Consider the following 27,351-nt stretch of genomic DNA (forward strand, 5'->3'; position numbering starts at 1 on the left):
AAGATAAGAAGCTTTTGCACAGCAAAGGATCCACCTTTTTTCAATTCCCATTTTGCCTGTTTTGCAGAAGATCACCAGCCCAGCACTGATGAACTTAAAGGAGGGAGAAGCAAAGAGGTAAATCTGGAGTTGGGAGGCGGTGATCAGATATGTCTATTAAGGAACAACAATATGACATAGCCTAAATATTTGTGTTATGGAGAGATTTTTGGTAGCCATGTAGAGGATAGATTCAAGGGAGTAAATTGGGAGTTACAGAAAAATTTGGAAACTATTGCCAAAGGCCATGTGAGAGATGATAAAAGTCTGAAATAAGTCAACAGGAAGATTTATAGTGGAGGGACTACATCAGAGAAATATTTAAAGTATAAAATCAAAGAGATTTGGCAATTGATTATAAGTAAATAGGAAGAAGTTGCCTCACAGATGTTTCAGTATTTTTGCAGGAATGGTGGATGATAACAGTATTACTGAGAATAGAGGCAGAGAAATAGGGTAAATAGGGTAGGGACAAAAACCTAACAAGCTCATTGAAAGCTAGATTAAATTATTCAGATGTATTAAAACATTAATAAATTATCACTATCGGGATCCCTGGGTGGCTCAGCGGTTTAGTGCCTGCCTTCCATCCAGGGTGTGATCCTGGAGACCCAGGATCGAGTCCCATGTCGGGCTCCCTGCATGGAGCCTGCTTCTCCCTCTGCCTGTGTCTCTGCCTGTCTCTCTCTGTGTCTCTCATGAATAAATAAATAAAATCTTTAAAAAAAATAAATTATCACTATCATCTTCAGGAACAGATTTTCATTCTTTATTCCTTTCTTAGTCAATTTCATAACTTTCTAAAGAAATTTTCATACTACTTAAATATTTGACCTACTATATATTTTCACTCCAGGCTTTTGTTTCATGTTAATCTCTAATTTGAAATTTTTACATCATAATATAACACTTAATTCATTTGTTTTTTTTTTAAAAACATATTCTACTTACATTTACATGTTTGTGTCTACTTTACCCTACCCTTTATTTTGGGGGTGGGGTTGCTTGTTTTCTTTTTTGCATTCTGGGATTAATAAGAAATAAAAATAAAGGAACATTTTTAGTAGATTATAATATAAAAGGCAAATCTTGCTGAAATAGCTTAAAACTTTTGAAATTTTACCAATATTTATAGCAGAAAGTATATTATTTCCATTTAACAGATTGAAAAACAACTCAGAAAAATAGCTTTTAAAATAACCACCTCTTAGAGGGCTTATCTGTGATAAATGTACACTGTTAAATTGACTTGAACATGCCTGGTACAGAAGTGTGATTTTTTTTCCCCATTAATTGTAATATCATTCATTACTTTATACTGAAACAAAGACAGGAACACTAAGATCAAATTCCCATTGATGATAATGATCAGGTAAAGTCAGTACATTTGCAATGATGATCAAAATGAAAAACTTCACATAGAAAGTGATGGATGATCCTTAATTGCGTTTAACAAGTAATAAAGAAAAATACCCTTTCCTTTTAAGTGACTTGACCTGATAATTTCTGGCAAAAACTCTGTTACAAGCTGTTCAATCCTTAATGCTTAAAGACGTGTATGCTAACACATGGCATGCAAGACCTAAGTTCTCCTGTATTACCTCCAGAGTTTTGATAAAATATATAGGTTATGCTGCTATAAAAACTGTCGTGTACTGAAACATTTAATCGACAACAAAGGTGGAACATTAAATATCTCAGCACCTTCTAACACAAAGTATGAGTAAACTTTGAGGAGTGCAAAAAAACTACAGCATAAGTATAATCACCAACATGTATATGATTTTTTTTACGAATAAAGACTTGATGGCTAATGATTTAAGAGGGCACAGTTCCATTTGTATCAATTCCATAATTTAAATTTCTATAAACACTATTTAAGCATCCCTCTGGATGAAGCATTATGGTTTCAACTAGGCACAAAGATTAGAAAGATGTTTCTACCTTTAATACTTGCAATCTGATGAGACAGAAAATGAGAACATAATTACAACTCAGAGTGATAGTACGGTTGACAAAGGCAAAGGTGATGTGATTGAGCCAAGGGGCCAATGACTCAGTCTGGGAAGGACAGGGAACTCATCCTTGGGGAAGTGACAGGTAATTATAATCCTGAAGGCTAGTTAGGGACCAGCCAACTGACCAGCCATCCCTAACTAGGGATGAAAATGTGGGGAATGAGGAGGATCTTTGGGTTGGGAAACAATATGGGCAAAAGGAGGCAAGATACTGAGCAAAAAGCATTGTGAGTATTGAAACTTAGAGCTGCGTGGAGAGGAAGAATGAAAGATAATATTGTAAATTCAGGAACCAATTCACAGAGGAATCTTGGATGTTAAGGTTAAGAAGTTTGAACTTTGTTATGAAAAGGAAAGGGAATAATAATATAATTGACTATAATTATTTTTAGAAAGATGATTCTGGTGGCAGAAAAGGACTGTTTGGTGGTAGGGGGAAACCAGCAATAGGGTTACTAAAAGAGCTACAGTTGAAATCTAGGAAACCTCAACTAATTTAGGGAAGTAGCAGTGGAAGTAGTATATATAATCAATCATAAATTTATATTTAGTAAGTGGAGTTGACAGAATTTGATAACTAATTGGACAAGAGGTGAAGGAGAAAATTGAGCCTAGTATGATACCCAAGATTCTATCTTTTTTTAAAAAAATTTTTATTGGAGTTCAATTTGCCAACATATAGCATAACCCCCAGTGCTCATCCTGCCAAGTGCCCCCCTCATTGCCCAAGATTCTATCTGATGCACTATTTCAAGATAAAGAAAAAGGTTTTAGGTTTATGGAGAAGGCCATGCTGACCTGGAAATCATCCAGGTGGAAATATATAATAAATAATTGAAATACCTGGTTCAATAGTTCATTAGAGGGTCTAGGTTGATACTTACATATTTAGGAATCACCAGAATATAGTGGTAGTTGAAGACAAGGTTGTGAATGGGCTCATCTAGTGTGTGTAGAGTTAGAAACTACTGGAGTAAATGCCAAATTTATCATGTGAATGGAAAAACAAATCCAAAAAGGAAACAAAATGTGCACATTGAGAGAAACATATCTACCTGAAGGGAAATGATAAATGCCAAAGTAAGAGTATCAGCAAGAAATGGTACTTTGTCAAGGCTTCAAGGGCATGCAAACCATGTTAAAAGCTGAAGGTATTCATTATATTTGATAAAAAATTTTGTTGACATCAGCAATAGTAATTCAGTGGAATAGGAGGCTAGAAAAAAAGTCATCTTTGAGAGGCTTCATAAAAGTATTACCAAAGCTTGACTTTACTCATAGGCTAATTTCATTTCTTTCCCATCACTTTTTTTGGGGGCAGTAATTTGATTTATTCATTTTATTTGGGATGAAAGAAAATATTCTTTGTCACATATGTGGTGGCTGTCCCTGACTCAAAAGCTATTTTGGGATACTTCGAAGGCAGGAAGCAAGGCAAAAGATTGTTCCAGTGTTCTGATACTGTTGATTGCAAGTAGTCTGGCTAACTAGGATGAAGAAGTAAGATATGTATTAAAAAATGCAATGTTTAAAAATGTTAAAGCATTGATCCTCATAGAGTTTTTCACAAAATAAACAAGAATAAACAAGAATCAGGACAAAATTTATAAAAAGGAAATATTTCCCTCAAACCTGTCACATAAATTCTGCTATAATATCCTGATATAAAGGATAAAGAATATTTCAAAATGAAATTGAATTGGGAATAAGTACTTATTAATTTAATTTCCAAAGCTGGCCTTGACTTTCAAGATCCTCCTTGATCAACCCATAACTTATGCCTCTAAATTTCCTTCACTTACTCTCCCCAACATAAATTTATTATCAGTAACTTCCTAATACTTGGGTGACGAAACCCCCAGGATGCCAATACTTACTGTAGTAGTGTTTGAGAAAACATATTTACAAATGTATTTTCTCAATTAAATGTTTTCATTACTATGCTTTGGGGGAAGGTATGATAATACTTTTTTATGTTACAAAGGGACCCTTATACTTGAAAAGATGGAGAATCACTCTTACGCTAGTCTATTTCATTATTCACCAAACATCATGGTTTCCTTATTTTACATTATAAGTTACACTATTCCAAAGTCTCATTTCTCCTTCAAGTTGAAATGTAATTAACACTTTGTCTCTGAAGCCTTCTCTGGTCCCCTGAAGCCAAAAGTGTCTTCTGTCTCTCTTATCTTTATATTTGTATCTTATGTCACATTCACACATCACTATAGTTGTTTTGAGTATCTTATTTATTCCACTGGATTGAAAGTTCCTTCAGAGAAGAAATATATCTTAACTAACATACAGAGTTTATATTTTAAAAAAATTTAACTAACATACAGTGTTATATTAGTTTCAGGTATACAATATAATGATTTAACAATTTTGTACATTATACAAGGCTCCCCCACTGTTAAGTATAGTCACCATCTGTAACCAAACAATGTTCACACACTATTACTGGCTTTATTCTCTTTACTATAATTTTCATCTCCATGACTTCTTTATTTCATAACTGGAAATTGTACCTATTAGAGCCCTCTATTTCACATGTCGCTCTAGCAACTTCCTCTCTGGCAACCACCAATTTGTTCTCTATTTTGAGTCTTTTTTTTTTTTTTTTTTTTGGTCTCTTCCTTTTTTTTTTTAATTCCACATATAACTGAAATCATACAGTATTTTTCTTTTTCTGATATATTTCACTTAGAATAATACCTGTTAGTTCCACCTATGTTGTTGCAAATGGTACAATCTCACTTTTTAAATATATGACATGTTCTATATTTATTCATTTATTAATGGGGCACTTGGGCTGCTTCCAGTCTTTGCTATTGTAAATAATGCTGCAGTAAACACAGGGATATATCCCTGTGTTTACTGCAGCATTATTTAATTAATTAAAAACTTAAAAGAAAATTAAAACACTAATTTGAAAAGATATCTTTTCAAATTAGTGTTTTAATTTTCTTTTAAGTTTTTAATTTTAATCCAGTATAATTAACATACAGTATTATATACTTTCAAGTGTACAATATAGTGATGCAGCACTTCCATACATTATTCAGTGCTTCTCATGAGAAATGTACTCTTTAATCCCCATCACCTATTTCACCTATCCCCCCATCCATCACCCCTCTGGTAACCTTCGGTTTGTTCTCTACAGTTAAGAGTCTATTTCTTGGTTTGTCTCTCTCTCTCTCTCTTTTTCCTTTGCTCTTTGTTTCTTAAATTCCAAATATGAAATCACATGAAATCACATGGCATTTGTCTTTCTCTGACTGATTCGTTTCACTTAGCATAATACTCTTTAGCTCCATCCATGTTGTTGCAAATGGCAAGATTTCATTCTTTTTAATAGCTGAATAGTATTCCATTGTGTGTGTGTGTGTGTATATACACATACATATATATACCAATATTCTTTATCCATTCATCTATCGATGGATGCTTAGCCTGCTTCCATAATTTGGCTATTGTAAATACTTCTGCAATAAACATAGAGGTGTATATATCCTTTCGAAAAGGTGTTTTGCATTCTCTGGGTAGATACCCAGAAATATCATTACTGGATCATATGATATTTCTATCTTTATCTTTTGGAGGAAACTCCATACTATTTTCTACAGTGATTGCATCAATTTACATTCCCACCAATAGTATGTGAGGGTTCCTTTTTCTCCATATCCTTGCCAACATTTGTTATTTATTGTCCTTTTTATTTTAGCCATTCTGACAGATGTGAAGTGATATCTCATCATTATTTTGGTTTCTATTTCCCAGTGATGCTGAACATCTTTACATGTGTCTGTTAGCCAACTGGATGTCTTCTTTGAAGAAATAAATGTCCATTCATGTCTTCTGCCAATTTTTAAATTGGGATATTTGGGTTTTTTGATGTTGAGTTGGCATAAGTTCTTTATATATTTTGGATACTGATATTTTATCAGATATGTCATTTTTTATTTTTATTTATTTTTATTTTTTTAATTTATTTTTAATTTATTTATGATAGTCACTCAGAGAGAGAGACAGAGAGAGGCAAAGACATAGGCAGAGGGAAAAGCAGGCTCCATGCACCGGGAGCCCGATGTGGGACTTGATCCCGGGTCTCCAGGATCGTGCCCTGGGCCAAAGGCAGGCGCCAAACCGCTGCGCCACCCAGGGATCCCCAGATATGTCGTTTGCAAATAGCTTCTCTCATTCAGTAGGTTGTGTTTTAGTTTTGTTAGTTGGTTTCCTTTTTTGTGCAGAAGTTTATTTTGATGTACTCCCAATAGTTTATTTTTTGCCTTTGTTTCCCATGCCCCAGGAGACACATCTAAGAAATTGTCATTAGGGTTGATGTCAGAGAAATTACTGTATCTCTTCTAAGATTTTTATGGTTTCAGCTCTCACATTTAGGTCCTAATCCATTGTGCATTTATTTTTGTGTATAGTGTTAGCAAGTGGTCCAGTTTCATTCTGCTGCATGTCCAGTTTTCCCAACATCATTTGTTGAAAAGACTTTTTCCAATTATATATTCTTTCCCTCTTTGTTGAAGATTAATTGGTCATATAGTTGTGAGTTTACTCCTGGGCTTTCTATTCAGTTCCTTTGATTTATGTGTATGATTCCATGGCAGTACCTTGCTTAGATTGTTTAGATTGCTGCAATTTTGTACTATTTCTTAAAGTCTGGGATTGTGAACTCTTCAGCTTTGTTCTTCTTTCTCAAGATTGCTTTGGTTATTTCGGTTCATCTGTGGACACAAATTTTAGGACTGTTTGTTCTAGTTCTGTGGAAAATGCTGCCGTTATTTGGATAGGGTTTGCATTAAATCTGTAGATTGCTTTGGGTAATATGAACATCCAATCCATGAGCATGGAATATCTTTTCATTTGTGCCATCTTCAAGTTCCTTCATTGGTATTTTATAGTTTTCAGAGTACAGGTTATCACCTTCCTTGGTTATGCTTATTCCTAGATATCTTATTCTTTTTGGTACAGTTGTAAATGGTGATGTTTTCTTAATTTCTCTTTCTGCTACTTCATTATGATTGTATAGAAATGCAACTGATTTCTATATATTAATTTTGTATCTTGAAGCTTTATTAAATATTTTATCAGTTCTAATAGTTTTGGGTAGACGTTTTAGAGTTTTTCTATATATAATATCATGCCATCTGCGTAAAATGACAGTTTTTTTTCTTCCTCACCAATTTGGATGTCTTGTATTTCTTTCTCTTGTCTGAATTGCTGAGGCTGTGACTTCTAGTACTATATTGCATAACAGTGGTAAGAGTGGAATTCCTTGTCTTGTTCCTGATCTTAGAAAAAAGGCTCTCAGTTTTTACTATTAAGTAGATGTTACCTGTGGGTTTTTCATATATGTCTTTATTAGATTGAAATATGTTCCCTTCAAACTTTTTCTGTTGAGTTTATGATGAAGAGATGTTGTAATTTCTTAAATGCTTTTTCTGCATCTATTAAGATGATGATATTGTTTTTATCTTTTCTCTTATTAATGTAATGTATCACATTAATTTTGTATTATTGAACCAAACTTGTATCCCTGAAATAAGTTTTATTTGATCATGTTGAATAATTTTTAAATGTATTATTGAATTCAATTTGTTAATATTTTGTCAAGGATTTTTGTATACATGTATTTATCAGAGATATTGGCCTGCAGTTACCTTTTTTGTAGCACCTTTATTTGATTTTGGCATCAAGGTAATGCTGGTTTTGTAGAATGAATTTGGAAGTTTCTTTCCTCTTTATTTTTTGGAAAAAAATTGAAAACCAAAAGGTATTAACTCTTTTTTAAATGCTAGTTAGAATTCACCTGTGAAGCCATCTTGTCCTGGACTTCTGTTTGTTCAGTTTTTTTTATTACTGATTCAATTTCCTTACTAGTAATTAGTCTGTTCAAATTTTCTATTTCTTCCTCATTCAGTTTTGTAAAGTTATATGTTTCTAGGAGTTTATTCATTTCTTCTAGGTTATCCAATATGCTGGCATGTAAGTTTTCACAATACTCTCTTACAGTCCTTTACATTTCTGTGGTTTTGGTTGTCACTTCTCTTTTGTTTCTGATTTTATTTGAGTCCTCTTTTTTTCTTAGTAAATATGGCTCAAGATTATCAATTTTCCTTAATTTTCAAAAGAAAAAGCTCTGGGTTTCATTGATCTTTTGTATTACTTTTTTAGTCTCTATTTCATTGATTTCTGCCATAATATTTATTTGCTAGTTTTGGTCTCTGTTCTTTCTCTCTTTTTTAGGTGCAAAGTGTGAGATTTTTCTTGTTTCTTCATGCAGGTCTGTATCTGCAGCTCCCCCCCCCCCCCAACCCCCGAAGTTTTGCTGTGTCCTAAAGATTTTACACAGTTGTGTTTTTAATTTCTTTTACTCCGGGTTTTTTTTTTTAATTTCCTCTTTGATTTCTTGGTTGACCATTCATCATTTAGAAGTATGTTATTTAGCCTCCATGTATTTATGTTCTTTCCAGATAATTTTTGGTAGCTGATTTCTAGTTTTATACTATTGTGGTGGGAAGATGAATGACATCATATTTCAATCTTCTTGAATACTGAGAATTGTATTGTGGCCTATAGTGATTTATCACAGAAAATGTCACATGTATACTTGAAAGAATGAGTATTCTGCTGTTTTGGGATGAAATATTATGTATATATTTGTAAGGTCCATCTGGACTAATGTGTCACTCAAAGCCATTGTTTCTTTGTTGATTGTCTGATCTATCCTTGATGTAAATAGGGTGTTAAAGTCCTTATTATTATTGTATTACTGTCAATCTCTCCCTTTATGTCTGTTAAAGCTTGTTTACTACTCTAGTTTTTTATTTGTATCCATTTTCATGGTAAATGTTTTTTAATCCCTTAACTTCCAATCTGTATCTATCTTTATGTCTGAAGTGTCTCTTGTAGATAGCATACAGATGGGCCTTCTTTTTAATCCATTCCATCACCCTGTGTCTTTTGATTATTTAGTCCATTTGATTTAAAGTAATAATTGATAAGTATGCACTCATTGCCATTTTGTTACTTCTTTTCTGGTTGCTTTTTTTCTTCTCTGTTTCTTTCTTCTTTTGTTTCCTTCCTTATGATTTGATGGCTTTCTTTAGTTATGCTTGGATTCCTTTCTCTTCGTGTGTGTATATATTATAGGTTTTAAATTTGTGGTTACTATTGGTTTCACATATAACATCTATGTGTATTGCAATCTCCATTAACTTGATGATTACTTAAGTTTGAACACATTTATGTCCTATATTTTTACTCCCTTCCCCATTTTCTGCCATGCCATATTTTACATCCTTTTGTGACTTCCTAGATTTTTGTAGACATAATTGATTTTACTGTTCTTGTGCCTTAACGTCCATACTGGGTTTGTAATTGGTCGATTTACTATTATTTTTGCAAATAAGTTTTCTTTGTCTTCTCTTTTTTCCTTCTGGATTTCCTATAACGTGAATGCTATTACAGTTAATGATGTCACTGAGTTCCCTTAACCATATTTTAATTCTTTATTACTCATTTTTCTTTTTACAGTTGTTTTCCATTACTTTGTCTGTCTTCCAGATGCTGATTTGTTCTTCTGCATTGTCTAATATGCTGTTGATTCTGTCTAGAGTGTTTTTTATTTCAGTTATTGAATTCTTCATCTCTGATTGGTTCTTTTTATATTTTCTATCTCTTTGTTGAAGGTCTCACTGAGATCCTCCAATCTTTTTCTTTTTTTAATTTTAAAAAGGATTTTATTTATTCATTTGAGAGAGCAGAGAGAGTGAGAGAGCACAAGAGCAGTGGGGAGGGACAGAAGGAGAGAGAGAAGCAGACTGCCCCCTGAGCAGGGAGCCCAACATGGGGCTCAATCCCAGGACCCAAGATCATGAGCTGAAGGCAGATGCTTAACTGACTGAGCCATCCAGGCACTCCCTTCCACACTTTTTTCAAGTCCAGTGAATAGCTTTATGACATTACTGAATTTTTTTAACAGGCATAATACTTATTTCCATTTCAATTAGTTCTTTTGCTGTGATTTTGTCCAGTTCTTTCATTTGGGGCATATTCCTCTGCCACATTCTGTCTAACTCTGTTTGTTTATAGGCATTAGGATGGTTAGCTATGTTTCCTGGTATTAAAAGTAGTGGCCTTGTGAGGAAGAGGTCTTGTGGTGTCTAGTAGTCAATGTCCCCTGTTCACCAGAACCATGTGCTCCAGAGGTGTCTCCTGGATATGGGCTATGTGAGCACTACATTTGTGGCTGAGCCACTAGCTGACTTAGTTCTCAGTCCAGTCAGCTGCAATTACTGGCTTTACCTGTTGTGGTTTCATAGGACAGGGTTTGGTCCCTGTGCTTCTGTGGGGTGTGTCTGAGATAACCATGGGCTTGTTGGTGGGCAATGTCAGCAGTCAGGCTAGCTGTTTGCACTCTGTGCTGCAATTAAATGGACATCAATTGGCAGAGTGCTCTCCATATGTGGCCCCCTGAGGAGCTTTCTGTGGTAGTTGGGGCTGACAGTCAGACCAGATTTTTCCACTCAGTATGTCTGCCACAGCTACAGGCAAAGTAAACGGTGTTATCACTGTGTGGCCAGCTAAAATGGTCAGCTGCTGGAACTGCCCATGTGCTGGATATGGGGTTATTTCCTACAATCCCCAGGGCAGGAGTTACTTTGGAGTGGTGTCAGTCCTTACTGGGGCTGCTTGCACAGTGTGTCAGGGCAGGATCCCTTTTGAGGAATGATTGCTGAAGTGGGCAAGATGGAAGGGGTGAGTCTGCCTGGGAACATAAATTGGGTACATGCTGCTAGTAAGATAGATGGTGCTCCTTCTGGTATCCAAAAGTATCTAGCAGTCTAGAGTGAGGCTGGTGGAGGAGAAGAGAGATGGTGTCTGCCAGCACTTTTGTTCCTGAAGAAATCTCCTGTAGATCTATGTTCCTCTAGCCCATGTTCTAAGATTAGTAATATACTCTCCACATATACCCCAGGTACTATTCAAACTGCTGCTATATGCTGTGTTGGGTCAGTTGGGTTATTTATTATATTAGCTCTTTAAGGAGGGAAGATTAGTTTCTTATTCGCCTTTAGCCCTCCTAGAGCTAAGCCCACTGATTTTTAATATATCCAGAGTTAGGCCCAATTGATTTTCAAAGCTTGCCAAGTTAACCCCTGTTGGTTTTCAAAGCTAGAGGTTATGAGGATTCATCTTCCCAGTGCTTGTCCTCAGTGCTGAGGGTGTCCAGTAGGGGTCTGTTCCTGTCATTTCTCTGTGCTTGTAGTGTCTCTCCCATTTGTGGCTAGTCTTGCTGGGGCTTTGGATCTCAACCATGTTTCTGCCCTCTTCTTATTTTCAATGTGGCCTCATCTCCATGAATAACTGTGGAAGCTATGTTCTGCAGGGCTTCATGTCATTTTCAGAGTGAGTTATACAGATATAGTGTGTATTCCTAGGATGAAGTGAGCTCAAGATCCTCCACCTCCTCCATTCTCCTGAATTTAGTTTATAATAATAAAGTTATAGCTAAAAGTAAAAAATCATTCACATAATAGATATGTCAGATGTAACGTATCCTAAGAGATCATTTTTTAAGACATTTATTTATTTATTTATTTATTTATTTATTTATTTATTCATGATAGAGAGAGAGAGAGAGAGAGAGGCAGAGACACAGGCAGAGGGAGAAGCAGGCTCCATGTCGGGAGCCCAATGTGGGACTCGATCCCGGGACTCCAGGATCGTGCCCTGGGCCAAAGGCAGACGCCAAACCGCTGAGCCACCCAGGGATCCCCTAAGAGATCATTTTAAATGTGTTACGAGACTAAAGCATCTTGCAAGTCTCCATTATTAGGAGCAATGATATCTCTAAAATATCATGAGAGATGTAAGACAAGCTGCAATTACTATAATGGGCCAAGATAATAGAAGAGCGCAGACAAAGAAGAAATGAAGAGGCCTTGACCAGGCAACTAGCATCCCTTCGGGGACATGTACTTATATGCCTTTGAGCCTTCTGGCATATTGTTACCTTAGTTATGATTATTTTGCATCTGATCTTAATCTGACTTCCAAAATATACTTTCCTATTGTATTGACCTGTCAACATGTTTTACTAGCAGCATCTCTTTTGCACTATAAATAAGTAAACTGACATTCTGACTTAATTTTTTTGTATATTTTTTATTGGAGTTCAGTTTGCCAACATGTAGCATAACACCCAGCGCTCATCCCGTCAAGTGCCCCACTCAGTGCCTATCACCCAATCATCCCATCCCCCTGCACTTCCCTTTCCACTATCCCTTGTTCATGACATCCTGACTTAATAGGTCTCATTTAACAAAATTTTTATCTTTCATAGGCCAAGCAACATGTAGAGTGAATGGATAAAATACGTTTCTCTCATGTGCAAAATTGATGACCCAATGCTATGATGTGTTGCACTAAAATGTGTTCACACTATGAGCCCACACTTCTGGATTTCCTTTCTAACACTATTGTTTAATCATCAGGCCATGCACACAGCAGGTATGCAACAGACACTGACTGAATCAAGTGAGTCAAAACTGTATTCTGGCTTAAAGTCAATTGAAAAGTTTGAGTAGCTAATGATACCAGATTACTTTACATGTATGAGTCCTTTCAAAGAGTTAAATATAATCACTCTGTTTCATTGACCATTTTCATCATTCATGCAGTACACAGACCATGCATACGTAGATCATGGGCCACACAGTCATTTGCTCATTTAAATTATCAAATTAGATTATCGAGTAAGCTTCTCTTATTGTAACAGTTAATGGAAATGGTACCTATAATACTGGTGGATGCCACCATTCTTTTTTACTTACATACAAATTACATTTTTGCAACATTAAAAAGATTGCCTCTAAATTCAGTGTAAAAATTTCCTCTCATTCTTTTTGAGAATGTGAGGATGAAAAAATCTTCACAGGTAGGAGGCATTGGTGGCTCGGTGGTTGAGCAACTGCCTTCGCCCCAGGACGTGATCCTGGAGTCCCAGCATTGGGCTCCCTGCATGGAGCCTGGTTCTCTCTCTGCCTGTGTCTCTGCCTCTCTCTGTGTGTCTCTCATTAATGAATAAATAAAATCTTAAAAAAAAAAAGAAAATGAAAAATCTTCACAGGTAAATATTCCAACTTAAAATGTTCACTAGCTTTTACCCAAAGTGAATACATTATCTTTTATGCTATAACTGGTTCTTTTCTAACTTTACCAACTGATAGTAGAATCTTTTTCAACAGTAAAGAACCTCCAAAATGTAAAAAAAGTAAGCCATATCAATCAAAACCAAAGAAACCATCTTTTCTAAATAATATAAAAACTAAGAAAAGTTAAACCCATGCTTAAATACTCCTACTTTTAAACAGAAAAAAAATCAATCCTATTCTAATATCTTAATTTAATAAAGATTTATCAAATTTGATAACCACTTTACAGTAAGTTTTAAAAATTCAGAAATTTTCTAATGTTAAAAAAATTACCTGCCCAAGACTTTCAGCAACAATGAAGCTAATAAGAACTTGGGTATTTGGATTTCTCTATAAAATTACTTATTATCTCCATAGAGCAGTGAATTTTATTACATTTTTTCTCAACCTGTATTGTTTAAAAAAGATCCAACAAATAGGAATCTATTTTCCTTTCTGTTTCACATAACCTTGAATTTTGAATAACAAGTGATCTATTGAATTTCAAATCCTTCAGGCAAAATAATAACAAAAGTATATTAAGGAAAATTGAGAAAAGAATCTTTAAGAAAGACTACTGAATTTACCTGGAGACTAAATGGCACAATATGTTTAATTCTTGATCAGATACTGGAAAAATCAACGGGTCCAAAAAAGTATAAGAATATCTTTGGTGTGAAGAGAATATAATTTTTAAAAATGCACTATTTTTAATTATGGGATTAATGGCTACCCATGTATTCTCCTGGCTCTGTAGTCTCGGATTTAGCCAAGTAAAAGCTGCATCCTTGTATGGCTCTGTGCTGAGGAAGCAAAACTAATTTTTAAATAAAGTGATTTAAATCCTTTCATGATGGTACAAGCCAGATTCTCACTGTTACCTGCTTTGTCTGAAATAAATTAGAGAAAATAGTGACTTGAAGGAAATTCATTTGCCTATACCCAGATTATTTAAATATATTTGTAAATTATGTTTCTCTTTTTAAAAGATTTTATTTATTTATTCATGAGAGACACAGAAAGAGAGGCAGAGACATAGGCAGAGGGAGAAGCAGGCACCCCGTGGAGAGCCTGATGTGGGACTCCATCCCAGGACCCTAGTATCATGACCTGAGCCAAAGGCAGACGCTCAACCACTGAGCCACTCAGGTGCCTCTGTAAATTATGTTTCTTAAATAACTTTAAATACCCCACTCTACTCTGAATACTATCCATAAATTTTATTATACTATTCATATAATGTGTTATATGAATAGACACATTCAGTTTTATTTTCAGCTGTTTGAGGTTGGTTAAATAAGCACTTAGAATGAACTAAACATTTTTAAGATGGTCAATTTGTCTTTCTCTAAATTACTATAACATCTGTGCTTGAACACATAAACTTATGCTGTTACCTGAATGCTTCATGCATGTAATTCTTGAATCTCAAGACTCAAAGTATTATATATGACTTTGGTATTTCCATAGGACACAGTAGGATCCTAGACAAGTATTTTGAACTGCTGAAATGCATACTATCACATGCTGTTTATACAATGTTTAATTTACCATACAGACTTTAACAATCTACTAGTACAAGAAATATGGTAAAATTTTCATTGTATCTTATATACAAATTATTATTACCTGGCAATGATTTAGACCACTTGACTACTGAAAGAAGTTGTCTCTCGCCTAGTTGATTAAGACTCGTCAGCAAAGAACTGGAGGTATCAGGTTTGGTGTTGTCATGTCCTGCATAGATCACATCTGGTTCAATGCTCATTAGCAGGTTAATCAATGGGGGAATTAACTGTATATCTTGACTTGGTGAAAAAGATATTCTTTGGCTTAGAGCTTGGCTTTCATTTGGAATGCCCACAGGTTGTGGGAGAGCAACAGCATCCAATGTTCTCATAACTCTGACTTTATTGAACTTTTTAAATTTTCGACCTATAAAGAAAAAAAGAGAAAAGATCATGTAAATACATATCAACTAAATCTTCCAGCAGACTATTATTTTTCTTAAGTCTTAGAATTATAGCATTGTAGGTCTTAGCATCAATCTAATAAAATGAAATTGAATAAGTAAAATGTTAGGTTTCAGACTTGGATTGAAGATTAATTATACCAGCATTTCCTGGGTTGGTGTGGTGTGAATATTTAAACCAGTATCAAATGGAGGATTAAGGAACTTTGCAAGCAACATGTATGAAAAGACAAATGGCATCTAGTAGAATCTAAGCTCAACTAAACTGCCTCCCAAAAGCTAATACTACATATTAAATTACTTAAAACATAGCTTTCAGTAAATGTTGAATCTTTATTTGGGTTTTATTTTTTTAGGAATTTGTTGAGAGCTAGCCCAGAGTAGTGTAAGATGATGGGGTAGGAGAATCTTGAGCTCACTCTGTCCCACAGGCATACTGAGATAGCAGCTACATCTATTCAACCAACTCTGAAAATGACCTGAAGACTAGCAGAACAGACCTTCCACAGTTATTTGTGGAGAGGAGGGCACACTGAAAAGCGTAAGAGGGGTGGAGACACAAATGGGAACTGAGCCTTTAGTGGGACTGACCACAAAAGGGAGAGGCATCACAAGCATGGAAAAACAGGAGAATCAGACTCCCTTGAGCTGGGCACTCCTAGCACTGGGCACCTGCACTGGGAAAATGGCATACAACACTGGGCTTTCAATACCAGTGTGGCTTAATTTCAATACCAGTGGGCTAAATGCCTATTCTTGTAGGAACTAGTACAAATACTCTCCATCTACCTTGCTAAAATGGTGTGCCCAACAACAGCATTCTCCAGTGGACCGACCCACCTCAGTAGGTATCTCTCCAAAGTGACTCTGAATCTGGAAAGGGGGTGGGAGATAACTTCATACATCAGCATGCCCATGGTTCCAGCAGATAGCCTCTTAGCTGCCTGTGCAGGGAGCAAGCCTTAACAACTTCATGCATCCGAAACTGGCAGAGTGTCTAATTGCAGACATCTGGTTTGACTGTTGGCCTCATCCACAAATGAGCCCCCAGTAACCTCAGAAAAGACCGTCAAACGTGTGTCAAAAGACCAAACTTTGTCCAGTGTGCCCACAGCAGGCAAACTGGGTCATTGCAGTTGGCTGGGCTGGAAGCAACTGCAGATTAGCCACAACAGCAGCTACACACAGCAAATAAAAGGGCAGCCCTGGAGCACATGGTTCTGGTGACCAGGGGGGATTGTGCTGTGGTGTACCACAAGACCTCTTCTTCACAAGGTCACTACTTTCAATACCAGGAAACATACCTGTCCTACCTAATATATATAAACAAACATAGGAGATAGGCAAAATGAAGACACAGAGAAATATTTCCCAAATGAAAGAACAAGACAAAATTACAGCAAAAGTGCTAAATAAAATGAAAATAACCAATGTATGATAAATAATTCAAAGTAATAGTCATAAAATCTCTGGACTTGAGAAAAATGTGGATAATCTGTTAGATCTTCAATAAAGAAATGGAAAGTACAAAAAGAATGAGTCAGAGACGAAGAATTCAATAACTGAAATTTTAAAAAATATACTGGAGAAATCAATAACAGACTAGAGGATGCAGAATCCGGAAGAGAATGTAATGGAAGGCAACCAGGCTTAGTGGGAAGGAGAAAAAAGAATAAAAAGTGAAAAATGGTTAAGGAAACTCCATGGCATCATAAGGAGTAATAGTATTTGACTTTTAAGGATCCCAGAGGGAGACAAGAGAAAGAAGGAATAAAAAAGTTATTTGAAGAAATAATAGTTGAAAACTTCCTTAATATGAGCAAGAGAACAGACATCCAAGTCCAGGAAGAATAGAAAGCCCCAATCAGATGAACCACAATGATATAGACCTGGAAATCAGTAAAAAAAAAAAAAAAAAAAAAAAAGAAAGAAAGAGAAGGAAAGAAAGAAAGAAAGAAAGAAAGAAAGAAAGAAAGAAAGAAAGAAAGAAATCAGTTACAAGAAAAAGAATTGGAAAGAACACAAACACACAGAGGCTAAACAATTTATTAGGTCACTAAGAAATCACAGACAGAATAAAAAAAATACATGGAGAGAAATGAAAATGAAAACAGAATGATCCAAAATCCTTGGGGTGTAGAAAAAGCAGTTCTAAGTGGAAAGTTTATAGAAATATAGGCCTACTTCAAGAAATAAGAAAATCTCAAATAAAGAATCCAATCTTACATCTGAAGGAACTAGAAAAAGAACAAATTGATCCCTAAGCTAGTAGAAAGAAATAATGATTATGGCAAAATAAAAAAAAAAAAAAAGACTAAAAACAATAGAAAAAAAACAATAAAACTAAGAGCTGATTTTTAAAAAAGTAAAAAAAAAAAATTGACAAAATGTTAGAATCATCAAGGAATAATAGAGAGGATTCAAATAAATGAAAGCAGAAATAAAGGAGAAGAAATAATTGACACCACAGAAATACAATGGAGTATAAGAGACTACTACACAAAAATACAGACCAACAAACTGGACAACCTAGAAGAAAGAGATAAATACCTGAAAACATAAACAATCTTCCAAACTGAATAAGGAAGTAAAGGGGAAGTTGAATAGACCAATTACTAGCAATAAAATTGAATAAGCAATCTAACGCTCCTAACAAACAAAAGTCCAGGACCAGATGGCCTCTCCAGTGAATTCTGTCAAACATTTAAAGAAAAGTTAATGCATATTATCTTCAAATTATTCCAAAAATTAAAAAAGGAGGAAATCTCAAATTCATCCAATGAAGCCAGGTCTAACCTGATACTAAAACCAAATAAAGATACTACAGGCCAATTTCTCTGATGACTGTAGATGCAAAAATCCTCAACAAAATATTAGCCAATAGAATTCAATGATACATTAAAAATTATGCAGCATAATCAAGTGAGATTTCTTCCCGGGGATACAAGAGTGGTTCAGTATTCACAAATCAATCAAAGTGATGCATCAAATAAATAAGAAGAAGGATTAAAAATTGCATGACCACCTTGGAAGATGCAGAAAAAGTATCTGACAAAATACAACATCCATTCATAGTAAAAACTCTCAAAAGAGAGGATTTAGGAGGAATATGCCTCAACATAATAAAGGCCTTATATGAAAAACCCAGAGTTTTACAGCATACCCAAAGGTGAAAAACACGGGGTCTTTCCTGTACAATCAGGAACAAGACAAGGATGTCATGTCCATTCTCATCAATGTTATTCAACACTCTACTGGAAATCTTAGCACAGCAACTGGATGAGAAAAAAAGGAGCAAAAGGGATTCATATTGGTAAGGAAGAAGTAAAACTGTCACAAATTCAGATGACATGATATATATATATATATATATATATATATATATAGTTAGATAGATAATAGATACTTAAGGTTCCACTAAAAACTATTAGAAGTAATCAATGAATTCAGTACAGGTTCAGGATATAAAATCAATATAACAAAATCTGTTACATTTGTATACTCTAATAATGAAGTAGCAGAAAGATAAACTTAGAAACAATTCCATCTACAATCAAACCAAAAAGAATAAAATACCTATGAATAAATTTAATGAAGGAGGTAAAAGACCTGAACTATGAAACTTAAAGGCATTGTTCAAAGAAAACGATGACACAAACAAATAGGTAAATAAACCATGGTCATGTATTGGAAAAATTGATGTTAAAATGTTCAAACTACCTAAAACAATCTATAGATTTGATGAAATTTCTATCAAAATGCCAATAGTATTTTTCATAGAACTACAACAAATAATCTTATAATTTGTATGGAACCACAAAATACCCTGAATAGCCAAAGAAATCTTGAGAAAGAACAAAGCTAGAGATATATCAATTCCAGATTTCAAGATATACTACAAAGTTACAGTAATGAAAACATTATGGTACCAGCACATAAATAGACACACCAATCAATGAAACACAATAGAGAGCACAGGAATAAACCCACACCTATAGGTCAATTAATCTACCACATAAAGGGCAAAAATATTTAAGGGGGAAAGACAGTCTTTTCAAAAATGGTGCTGTGAAAATTGGACAGTCACATGCAAAAGAATGAAACTGACCACATACACAATATACAAAAATAAACTCAAAATGGATTAAAGACCTAAATGGGAGACATGAAACCATAAAACCTCTAAAAGAAAATATAGACAGTAATCTCTTTGTCATCATCGTTAGCATCATTTTTCTAGATATGTCTCCTCAGGCAAGGGAAGCAAAAGCAAATTAAACTATTGGGACTACACCAAAGTAAAAAAAAAGGCTTTTGTACAGTGAAGGAAACTCAACAAACCAAAAAGGCAACTTACTGAATGGGAGAGGATATTAGCAAATGACATATCCAGTAAAGGTTTAATATATATAAAATATAAAGAATTTCTACAACTCAGAAAAAAAAGCAATCTGCGATTAAAAATGGGCAGAGAATCTGAACCATGTTCTTTTCAAGGACACACAAATTGTCAACAGAATCATGAAAAGATGCTCAACATCAGTAATCAGGAAAATGCAAATCAAAAGTACAAGGAAATATAATCTTCCACCTTACATCAGAATAGCTAGAATAAAAAGACAAGCAATAACAAGTGTTTGTGGGATGTGGAGAAAAGGGAATCCTCATACACTGCTGGTGGAAATGTAAGTTGGTGCAACCACTATGGAAAACAGTATGGAGATTACTCAAAAGATTAGAAATACTATATGATCCAGTAATTCCACTACTGAATGTTTGCCCAAAGAAAATGAAAAAAAAAATACTTTGGAAAGACATTATAAACCCCTATGTTTAATGAAGCATTATTAATGACAGCCAAGATATGGAAACAAACCAAGGGTCTGGTGATAGATGACTGAATAAAAAAATGTGAAACACACCACACACATGCACATACACACACACACACACACACACACACACACTGAAATACTACTCGATGCTCATAAAAATAATAAGATCTTACCATTTATGATAACATGGATGGACCTGGAGCATATTATGCTAAACGAAAGACAAATATTGTATGATTTCACTCATGTGTGAAATCTAAAAACAAAAAAAATTAAACAATCAAGAAACAGAAACAGACATAAATACACAGAAGAAACTGATGGTTGCTAGATGGAAGGTGAATGCGGGAGAGTAAAATGGGTGAAGGAGAGGGAGAGACATGGGATTCCAGTTTTGTAGCAAATATTTCACCAGGGTAAAAGTTACAGCATAGGGAATGCAATCAGTAGTACTCTAACAACACTGCATGATGACAGATGGTAGTTACACTTGTGAACAGAGTATAACATAATGGGGAATTACTATTTTATATAACTCATCTTGAGGTAACACAGTGTGCCAACTATATTTCAATTAAAAAGAAGAAGAAGAATGCAAGAAGTGGGTTGGGGCCTGGGCAAAATAAGTAAGTATAAACATCCAGTTATAAGATAAGTCACAGATATAAAAAGTACAGCAAGGGGTATATCATAAATAATATTGTAATAACTTTCTTTGGTGAGAAATAGTGACTACACTTATTCTTATGCACATTGAGTAATATATAGAATTGTCAAATCACTATGATGTACTCTTGAAGCTAATATAACATTGTATTCAGCTATCCTTCAATAAAAACAAAGAACAAAAAATAAATACAAGTCTATTGAACTTCATATAATTGTACTTTTAGCATTTTGTTGAGAAAATAGACAATGGCAAAAAGTACACAGAATTAAATAACAAGATTGAATAACTTTGCATTAATTATGATATTATTTATGTACTTCTGAAAAATAATAGCATCTGGAGGTTTGGGTAATCTAAGTAGAGACTACTGGTGGGGGTACAGTAACCACCTTTCACTGTACTGTTCTCCCAACTACTGTGTCTAACCTTAGGAGATAATATACATGCATTCCCTAAAAAAAGGGAAGACTCAGATACTAGGAAGTGGACATGGGAGCACTAGAAAGCAGATGGAAAGACTGACTTAATAGTTATCTCTCACTCATCCTGATGAATGTTATTTCAAGGGATAGAATGCGCAAAAGTTTCATAGCTGCAATGTATGTAATAGCCTTCAGAGTGTAAACAAATGTCTATCAAAATGAGAATAGGGGCACCTGGGTGGCTCAGTCAGTTAAGCATTTGACTCTTGATTTCAGCTCAGGTCATGATTTCAGGGTCCTGGGATCCAGCCCTGTGACTGGCTCCATCCTGTGGGTGGAGTCTCCTTAAGACTTTCTCTCTTCACCCCCACTCACATGCACTCTCTCTCTTAAAAAAAAAAAAAAGAATGGATAAATGATAGTCATAGAATATAATAATATAATGCAGTAAAAATGAATAAAGTAAAATAATGTATATCAGAATAAAGAACTTCACTAAGGTAAGTAAGGTCAAATTGCAGAAATATATATGCCATATGATACAATTTTTATAAAGTGGAAAAAACAACCCTCAAAACTAACGAATATTTGTTTATGGCTATAGAGATTCAGAAAATTTATAAAATAATGTAAGGGAATGATAAACCCAATAGTTAAGATAAAAGTTTCTGGGAAAAAATGATAGCTTGCAGATAGCCTAGTAGTAAAAATTCTGAACTATCTTATAAAAAATTATAGGGATTGGGAGGGGAGAGAAAAAGGTTCTGAACTTATTATGTGTTATTAAAATAATTTGGTAATATGTTAGACATAGTTATTGTTTAATTCTGATACTATTAAAGTGAAATATAGTTTAATTATAGTTTAATTACGACTCTTCAGAACAAGAATATAAACATGAGCCAAATGGAAAAACAAATTAACAATGGATGACTCGTTATTGAATGGGGAAAAGAAAATGAAGGAAAAGTTGATTAACTCAGTAAAGTAAGAAAAGGAAAGGAGTATTGAAGTAGCAAATATACTTAAATAAATATATAAAATATATATATATATAATTTATGGGAAGAAAAAAAGCTTATACATGGATTACCTCAATAAATGTCATCATTAGAGAAAGTCAGGCTGGGGGTTAAAAACATTCTATTTGTAGTTTGTATGAAAAACAACAAAAAGATAGGAAAATATGAGGAAAATTAAAAGATGTGAAAAGGTGAACCAAGCAAATACATGTGGCAAGCAGGAGAAGCAATCAATATTAATAACAGATAAAACAGAATTCAAGGTCAAAGACATTAAAATGAGACAAAATGAGGATATTAAGAATAAAAGGTATTCCCTCTCAAAGGAAGCATAAAGCGTAAGCCTTTATTAAACAAATAATACAGAAGACAACATTTAGAACAGAATCCTCCCTACCCCCTCCAAAAAAAAAAGAAAAAGAAAAACTTGATAAAAAGAGTGAGAATATTCCTGTTTCACATTTTACACAGTAAGTACACAATTAATAAGTACAGATAGAGAATTTAAAATTGATACAGGACAAGGAATCTTTAACACATTTTTTCATCATAACATCATTTTATTAAAAATTAAAGCTAACTTGGCATTTAACACATTTTTCTAGTTAAATCCTTGACAAACAGGAAATTACACAAAATTATTAATCATCTAGGCATTAACAAAAAAGATAACATTTCAAATAAAAATGCGTGAGATACAGTTAAATGCAAAAATATATATGTAAAGAATTATGTAGTTTTTGTGCGAAAATAATGAAAAAAATGAGTGAAGCATTCAGCAAAAAGCAGAAAAGAGAAGGTCAAACAATAAAAAAAAAGAGGAAAAATGTTTCATATGATGTGTGGTGCAGGAACTTTAACTACACATACTAAAATAATTAGAATTAGAAAACAATATTAAATGAAACGCTCTTAAATAAATTTGATAATTTAGAAAATGGAGACTTTTATAGAACATAAATTATCAAAACTGATTCTGATAGTGTCACAGTCTAGGTCTTAATTTCTTTAGTGGCAGAAGATTTCCCTTATACTATCTTAAAGAAAGAACTTAAAACTTTCCCTATATATTTCATAAAGCAAACAATATGAAAAACATCATACCAGAAATAAAGATTAAGGTATCATGATTATATAGATAAAGCTTTAAAATGAACTAACAAAAAAAATGAACTAACAACAACTTGAATGCTGCAGCATTAAAAATAGAACACTATAACTTATTCTAGTAGAGCCTGTTCTGAGAAGAAAAGGATGGCTCAATTCTGGAAAATCTGCCACCATAATTTATCATATCAGATCAAAGGAGAAAATCACACAATTTTTATCAATAAATGATAAGAAGCTTTGAAAGGCAGAATCATGGTTCCTAAAGATGTCAGGAATAACAAAGAATTAAAGTTGCATATAGAATTAAGACTGCTAACCAGTTGACATTAAGAAGAGTATCCTGGATTATCCAGGTGGGGCTAGGACTCTGTGATACTCTGGTAATACTGGGTATCATAGGGTATTTAAATGGGGGAAAGGGAGGCAGAAGAATCAAAAGAGATGACTTCTTGACAAAAACTTGACCACTGCTCACTTTAAAGATGGATTTGCACCACAAGCCAAAGAATTTGGGCAACCTCTAAGAAGCTGAAAAATATAAGGATATAGATTTTCACCTGGAGCCCAAAAAAGAAGTGCAGTACTGCTAATATCTTGATTTGAGCCCACTAAAACCTATTTCAGATTTCTGACCACCAGATAATAAATGTGTATTTTTTAAAATACTAAATTTTGGTACTTCATTACAGCAGCAATAGGAAACCAATGTATAGGCTTTTTGTTAAAATCCAAGGGTCATTACTTAAACAAATGAACAAAAAAACACTCAAAATAAAGGTTGAGGGATCCCTGGGTGACTCAGCGGTTTAGCGCCTGCCTTCGGCTCAGGGCGTGATCCTGGAGTCCCGGGATCGAGTCCCACATCGGGCTCCCTGCATGGTGCCTGCTTCTCCCTCTGCCTGTGTCTCTGCCTCTTTCTCTCTCTCTGTCTCTCATCAATAAATAAATAAAATCTAAAATAAAAAATAAAAAAATAAAGGTAGAAAGATATAAACACTATTTACCAAAACACAATAGTAAACATTAATAATTAGTTTATTTGCAAATAATATTATATCTAGAAACCTTAAGGGATTATAAAATAATTCTAACAAAGTATTGAGATAATTTAGTTATATGGTCAGAAGCTATAAATATCTCTAGATTTATCACTTTGAATAATTGGAGGCAGCAGATTAATCACTTATAAAGCCAGTATGAAGGGTTAAAACACAAAAGTAGCAAAATCAATTAGATCTCCAAAAATCAAAGGAATCACCAAAGAAAAAGATGTAAAATAGGATATTATATACATAAAATAAGGAAGGTATATTAAAAATTAGTGATTTTAGAATGTGTTTGAACTTAAGAGATCATCAACTAAGTATAGCCTGCAACATACACAAGATTTTATATCTGAAACCAATGTTAACCACAAATCAAAAATCTGTAATAGATGCCTGAAAGATAAAGAGCAAGGAATCCAAGTATAATGCTAAAGAAAGCCTTCAAACCACAGGGGAAAGAGCGTGAGAAGGAAGGAAAGAACAAAGAAAAACTAGAAAAACAACCAGAAAACAATTAATTGCAAATGGCAAAAAGTGTATACCTACCGATAATTATTTTAAATGTAAATGGATGAGATGCTTCAATCAAAAGACATGGGGTGACTGAATGGATAAAAAAAATAAGACCTATCTATATGCTGCATACAAGAGACTCATTTCACACCTACAGACACATGAGACATGTACAGATTGAAAGTGAAGGGATGATGAAGCGTGTGTGTGTGTGTGTGTGTGTGTGTGTGTATAAGATCAATATACATATACATTACTCAACCATCAAAAAGAATGAAATCTTGCCATTTGCAGGAATGTGGATGGAGCTAGTGTGTATTATGCTAAGTGAAATAAGTCAGAGAAAGACAAATGCCATATGATCTCACTCATGTGTAATTTAAGAAAGAAAACAGATATATGGGAAGGGAGAAAAGAAGAAAAGGAGAGAGGGGAACGAGGCATAAGTGACTTAATGACAGAGAACAAAATGAAGACTGATGGACAGAGTTGGGTAAGGGATGGGCTTAGATGGGTGATGGGTGTTGTGATGAGCATTGTGTGTTAAATGTAAGTGATGAATCACTGAATTCTACTCCAGAAACCAATATTGCACTACATATTAAATAACAAAATTGAAATTAAAAAATAATAACCATATTCCGCCAAAAAAGGGATTTTACTAAATAGAAAAAAATAGAAAGTGAAGGGATGAAAAAGTATATACCATGCAAATGGAAGCAAAAAATAGCTGGGGTAGTAATACATTTGTTTATATTAGACAAAATAGACTTTAAAACAAAGAATAACAAGAGCCAAAGAAGGTCACTACATAATGACAGAATAACCTAACAAGGGGATATAAACAATTGTAAATATCTAGGCATCTAGCATAGAAGCATCCAAATACATAAAGCAAATATAAACAAACATAAAGAGAGAAACTAATAATACTACAAAAATAATAGGGGGTTATTACTTATTAATACTTATTGTACTTATTACTACATCTTATTATACTAATGGGCAGATCATCCAGACAGAAAATCAATTAGGAAAAACTGACTTAGATGACACATTAGATCAGACAGATCTAACAGACACATGCAAAACATTCTATCCTCAAACAGCAGAATACACATCTTTTTCACGTGCACAATAGAACAATCTCCTTAACAGATCACAAAACAAGCCGTAATAAATTCAAGAAGACAGAAAATATACCATGCATTTCTGACCACAATGTTATGAAACTAGAAATCAATTATGAGAAAAAAAATCTAGAAAGACCACAAACATATGGAGGGTAAGCAAATGCTACTAAACAATAAATGAATCAACCAAGAAATCAGATGAAATAAAAATATACCTTCACACAATTGAAAACAAAACACAACAGTCCCAAATCTTTCAGAAGCAGCAAAAGCAGTTTCTTAGGGAAAAATTTAGAGCAATGCCTGCTTACCTCAAGTGAAAAGTCTCAAATAAGTAACCTAACCTTCCACTTTAAAAGGATAGAAAAAGAAGAAAGAAACAAAGCCAAATCTAGTAGAAGGAAGAAAATAATAAAGATTAGAGCAAAAATAAATTAAACTGAGACTTAAAAAACAATAGGAAAGATCAATGAAACTGGAAAGTAATTCTTTGAAAAAATAGGCAAAATTGATAAACTTTTTAGCATATTATTAAGAAAAAAAAGAGAGAGGACTCAAATAAAATCAGAAGTGAAAGAGGAGAAATAACAACCAACACCACAGAAATACAAAGGATTATAAGAGAATATAATGAAAAAGTATATACCAACACAGATTGGACAACCTAGAAGAAGTGGATAAATTCCTAGAAATACTCAGTCTTCCAAAACTGAATCAGGAAGAAAGAAAATTTGAACAAATTGATTGCTAGTAATAAAACTGAATTAGTAATCAAAAAGCTCCCAATAAACAAAGTCCAGAGGAAAATGGCCTCACAAATTCTATGAGACCAGCATTACTGTGATACCAAAACCAGACAGAGTCCTAGTCTCCTCCTAGTACTACCACCACAACCCAACATGATGGTGTTATATTAATATTTGCATGAATGGACACAGAGACCAACAGGATAGGATACAGAACCTAGGAACATATGCCAAATATATGTAATATCTTAATGTATGTTAAAAGTGGTGGGAGAGAAGAGTTTTAATCAGGGCATATGAAAGCTACAGGGAAAGCTGAGAACGTAGGTTCTCAGCATCCATTTTCATAACAGAATGGTAAAGGACATCCAAACAGGGACCATATAGTTACATTAACTACTTTTCCCCCATAACTTGGTCTCCTAAGTCTAAAGAGAGGCAACCCAGACAAAAGGTATAATACAGAAAAGTAATGGAAAACTGGGAATTATTTTTGGAATTATTGATCATATTTTACTGAGTAGAGGTAAATGCACACTAACCCCTAACACTTTCTATCCTGTGTCTTTTTTCCCCCTTACCATCTATCAGGTTCTGTCAGGCTACAATATT

The 27,351-nt window shown here is 34.1% G+C and overlaps 1 protein-coding gene across 3 annotated transcripts in view; it reads right to left on the reverse strand.

Annotated features, from left to right (window-relative positions):
• The window catches only part of PGR (progesterone receptor), a 108,101-nt gene that overhangs the window by 18,773 nt on the left and 61,977 nt on the right, over positions 1–27,351 (reverse strand). For 2 of the 3 annotated variants that reach the window (XM_077867601.1, XM_077867603.1), the window contains exon 4: positions 14,900–15,205. The exons of the other annotated variant lie outside the window; for it this stretch is intronic. In XM_077867601.1, the coding sequence (XP_077723727.1) occupies positions 14,900–15,205 (306 nt within the window). The remainder of the gene's footprint in view (positions 1–14,899; positions 15,206–27,351) is intronic. 3 annotated transcript variants of the gene reach the window in all.

This window comes from Canis aureus, chromosome 23 (assembly GCF_053574225.1).
Source record: "Canis aureus isolate CA01 chromosome 23, VMU_Caureus_v.1.0, whole genome shotgun sequence".
Taxonomy (NCBI): domain Eukaryota; kingdom Metazoa; phylum Chordata; class Mammalia; order Carnivora; family Canidae; genus Canis; species Canis aureus.